The sequence below is a fragment of the Neospora caninum genome, chromosome VIIa (assembly GCF_000208865.1).
Source record: "Neospora caninum Liverpool complete genome, chromosome VIIa".
Classification (NCBI taxonomy): Eukaryota; Apicomplexa; class Conoidasida; order Eucoccidiorida; family Sarcocystidae; genus Neospora; species Neospora caninum.
This window is the reverse complement of record NC_018393.1, coordinates 2,840,407-2,844,796: the sequence shown is the minus strand read 5'-3', so window position 1 is coordinate 2,844,796 and position 4,390 is coordinate 2,840,407. Positions and strand designations below refer to the sequence as shown.

Here is a 4,390-nt window from a genome sequence, read left to right as displayed (position 1 = left end):
ACGGGCGACGGAACTGTGTGCCGTTTTGCCGTATCTTGCATGCGCCTGTATTGAGCAGTGCGAAGAAGAAATCAGCATCGGGAAGTTTTTTCTGTCGCTCTGAAGCTACTCTTCTTTCTAAGATTGCGTGACTCGACTCCCCACTGCCAACGTCCTCTCCTCTTTTCGCCATTCGTGCTTTCCACGGGTTTCTTCCACACTCCGTGGTCCACTGCCGCCGTTGTGTGCGGGAGCAGAGAAGGCGTGAACATTGACAACTGCCTCCAAATCAGATTCCTCTCTCGTCCAGCAGTGTCTTTCTCTCTGAACGACACCCCCAGCGGTCTCCGTTCCAGTTTTCGTGTTTATTCGTGGTATTTTCCCTGCTTCTGTTGTCACCGGGTACCGGCTGACGCGTACGTCATCGTCTCCGTTCCACCCCAGCCTCTCCCGACAACTCCTTTTTTCCCACGTACCCTCTCACAGTCGTTTCTTCCCTTCCCACTGTCTCCAGTTCAGAAAGAACGCACGATGTTCCGCGGGGTCACTGCAGTCCGCTCTCTGCGGAGCTTGGCGTGCAGGCGGCAGTGTCGCGATATTTCTCGCCTTTCTCCCTCCTCTTCTTCAGCGTTCGCAGAGAACAGCCCGCCCTCCATAGAGAGAGGCGAGGCAGGCGAGCGGAGGATGCACCATCTGCCGACGCCGTCGTGTCTCGGGTCGCTGGCCTCGCTAGCTAGACGCCTCCCGGACAGTTACGCGAACCTTCCGCAGGCGCCAAGTGGGCGAGAACGCACCCCAAGAAGCCGAGAGGCCTTTGGGGCGAGCGAAAGCACGGGGTGCGTCTCCGCCGTCGCTTCTTCCATCCCTGATCCGCGTACCTCTGAGCGCTTTGGCCACTGCAGCTGGATCCCGCATGCAGGCGACGAGGAACGAGCGAGATGCGTGAAGAGCGCCACGCGCGAAAACCCCGAATTTCTCCGTGGAATCCTCCGCATATGTGCACTGGGCGGAGCGCTTCTCGGAGGGTACATCATGCTTATAAGGCCCCGAAAAAAAGGCATGCGCCTCGACAGACGAAGGTAAGGAACCTCTCAAGGGCCCTCGGTTTTGTGGCCCAGTTCTGAAGCGTACGGAAGCAAATGAGGGAAGGGAAACTGAGTCACCACGGTTAGGGCCCGCCAGACTCTGTCTTCCAGATTCACACTCCATCTCGGAGACGCCTTCGCGGCGGTTGCATCACGTCTGCTTCTCGGTGTACACACAGCCACCTCCGCGTTCACACGTGTGTACGACAAGCATCCACCTGGCTGCCTCTGTGCCGCCACAAATATCGACATATATGCGTGCATACACGTTTCTTCCAGGATGCATTCGGTCACCTATGCACTCAAGAATCAAATGCCTATATCTGTATCATATATATAATATGTGGAGAGAGGCGTGTCATGATCGTTTTCTTGTCGACTTCTCGTTGTTCATGTGGTGCTTGGTGTCAGTGCAGTGAGGGAAGGCGTAGGCGCGCGCTACCGAGGCTATGGTATATCTGGGTCATCCGCTGTGCAATTGCCTTGACATCATCAGCCTGTGGTTGAAATTTTGCATAAGCATGGCAATCGTCGTCCACATATGATTTCCTACACCTACGTTTCTTGCGTGTCTCTGCAGGAGCAAAAAGCAGTACAGACATGGAAGGCACGTGGGCGGTTGGAACTACCGGTGGCTAGGCTCCTAGTGAAAATCTCTTTTTGTCCGAACAGGTGTCTGCGTTCTCATGTCTGTAGGCATGTCCTTTTATGTTCGGGCATGCACCTTTTAGTGGAGACGAGTTTATGTCTTCCTATTCTAGTGGAGACGTCGGTTGGGATTGCGAAAGAGCTGCCCGTGCATCAACGTAGTGCAAGCCGGTGCGGGGCCAGTGCCCAGACGCGTTTGCGCGTCGTGAGAAATGTACCAGAGGTTCCGCTCAGACGCAGTTCTCTTGCCGTCTCTGACCCGGGCTGTCGATCTGTGGAGCGTTTCATGCGGACCCAGGCCGCTTCCATCACACAAGCGTATATTTTTATGGTACCTGCGTATGCATACATCTGGCTGTGTCGCTCTACCTTCTAGAAACAAAGGTACCTGCCTACTGTCCCCTTACCAATGGATATGCAGAAACGAGGACATGCAAATGCATTCAGGTACATAGGTAGCTGGTCTGGTGCCTGCATCCCTCCTCACTGGGTTTGCATTGCATGAGAATCCGACATTCGCCGGCTGAGGCCACTGACAAGCGAAGCACAAAACGGTCCAGGGCCCACGACGTCTACAGACTTTTAGAGTTGGCGGTCATCCCCAAATACACGGCGCGGCGCCACACAAAAATGCATGTTTTGATGCATTTACGGGAATAGGTAGTTTGACTCATGCTGACTCGCGGGCATGTTTCTCTGCTCAGCTTCGTGCCTTGGCGCATTGCCCAGCTGCCGTCGCATGCTTTTTAGATGAGCTGGGAGGAGTGGGCGGAGCCTAGAAGCATCTTCTTCACTTGTGTGTTAATGCCAAGGAAGACAGCCGCTCAGCACGTAAAGTAGCTCTGGACCTTTGGGACTGCTCTGCTCGCGTTTCATACACTCGCCAGCAAGCAGGCGCCGATTGCGGCTGCGTTGCAAGACTCTCGTTCTGGAGCGAGAGCGCGTACCGCCATGGCGTGAGGCATTCCTCGGGTTCGTCATTTCCGTGCAAACGTAAGACGTCACAAGTTTCGGCTTAGCGTGGATATCTGCCGCGCAAGACGGGATCAGTGATAAGGGAAGACACTCCGTGAGTCGAGGTGCCTTGTTCAGCCGCACCCACACACTGCGAGAAGCATCCCGAGAGGGGCGACGGTTTTCGGCTTCCCTTCATCGGTCGTGCAGAAACAAGTTACCCGCGTTGACACCAGTCGCTGACAGCAGAGCAAGGTTAACATGGAAACTCCTGTGGAAAGAGAACCAGTTGAGCACCACATTTTAATATAACAGAGATAATCCGGGTGGTCGAGGACCTTTCTTGGCCCCTAGTTCAAGACAGAGAAACCGCGGCCGCTCTTTAGCCAGGGCGGGCACTCCTCCAGGAAAAACAGGACTTGGCAGCGCCATCTCACTCTGTGACCGTACGGCAGGTTTGTGGACTGAGTGAATCCCTACAGGCGTCGAACGAACGCAGTTTGCAATGTCCTGCCTTCGCAGCTATCCATCCAAGCAGAACAGGTGCTCACGGTCCAGCCGTCGGGCCTTCACGGTCCTCTGTCCCACAAGCACACGCACATTGTGCTGCGGTGTTGACCCTTTGTTTGCAGTCATCGCTTCAGGCGTCTCTATATGCCTGTATGTGTTGGGTTTTGTGCGTGGTAGGGCATTTGATGTGCGGGCCAACAACCTATATATATATATATATAATATGTATGCAAGTGTAGGGATATAGGCACAGACTGCTGTTCCATTGGCGTGGCCGCTTCGAGTTCGTGTTCGAGTCCCCGCTCGTGGTCCTCAGCACGCGTGCACATTTCTTAACTTGGATCCAGGAAACAAAGACATTCAAGATCTAAACCAGTTTTTTTCTCGCTCCTCGCTGCCACATTGCCCGTCGCGCGCTGCTGAGCGTCGAGCTTTCCTTCACACTGTAGCTACAGCTGCTTCGATCCGGTGACGCCAGCCGTTTATGAGGGTGTCCTGCAACTTTCCCTTTTGTGTGATGGATATCAGTGGCATTCAAATAGGGGCAGTCAACGCCTCTGCCGGTGCGAGGCGCGTCTTGCCCGACTATCCAGTTCAGTTTGTGTTTACCTGAAGAAAACATGCCCACAGTGGAGCAGGCTCGACGTCCTGCCGCGGTCTCGATGGGGGAACCGCCGCAAATCTAATCTCACTTTTGTGGGTTCGTTTCTGCCTCCAGGAGCTGAAATGCGAACTGCGCTTTCTGCTGGCTCAGAACCCCTGCCGCACGGCTTTTGCTCGCCAGCGAGGCCGAACTTTCGCGGTGCTCTGGCTGTGGAGTACGCATGCGTCGTTGTCTCTGAGCGCCGCTCTTCCCTCGCGTTGTTCCTTTTCTGTTTCGCGCCGACTGTCAGGAAAAGTGCGGACGATCTTCGGTTTTCTTTGCTTTTCCAGCGGCACGGCGGTCTGCTTTCGCAGGTCAAGCGCCTTCCCACTCAAGACATTTCCCTGGCACTGCCGGGCGCGCGTGCATCTGAACAGCTGTCGGCAGCGCTCTGTGCGGCGACGGACGTTTTTCGCTGTGCGAGTAGACACTTTTGTCTGAAAAAGTTCGAAACTTTGGAGGAGGCACCGAGCCGCTGCTTCGCGATTCGCGCCTCCATCGAAAACGGGCCAGCTTGTTTCCACGGGAACGAGAACGGAGGGGGATCCTTTCTTCCAGAGACGAGAGATCG

General features: G+C 55.1%; 1 protein-coding gene across 1 annotated transcript; it reads left to right on the top strand.

Annotated features, from left to right (window-relative positions):
• Positions 1 to 510: 510 nt before the first annotated feature.
• Positions 511 to 1,062, top strand: NCLIV_022480 (conserved hypothetical protein; the record flags this gene model as incomplete). Its single annotated transcript, XM_003882442.1, has 1 exon — positions 511 to 1,062. The coding sequence occupies one exon, from the start codon at positions 511 to 513 to the stop codon at positions 1,060 to 1,062; it is 552 nt and encodes a 183-aa protein (XP_003882491.1).
• Positions 1,063 to 4,390: the final 3,328 nt, after the last annotated feature.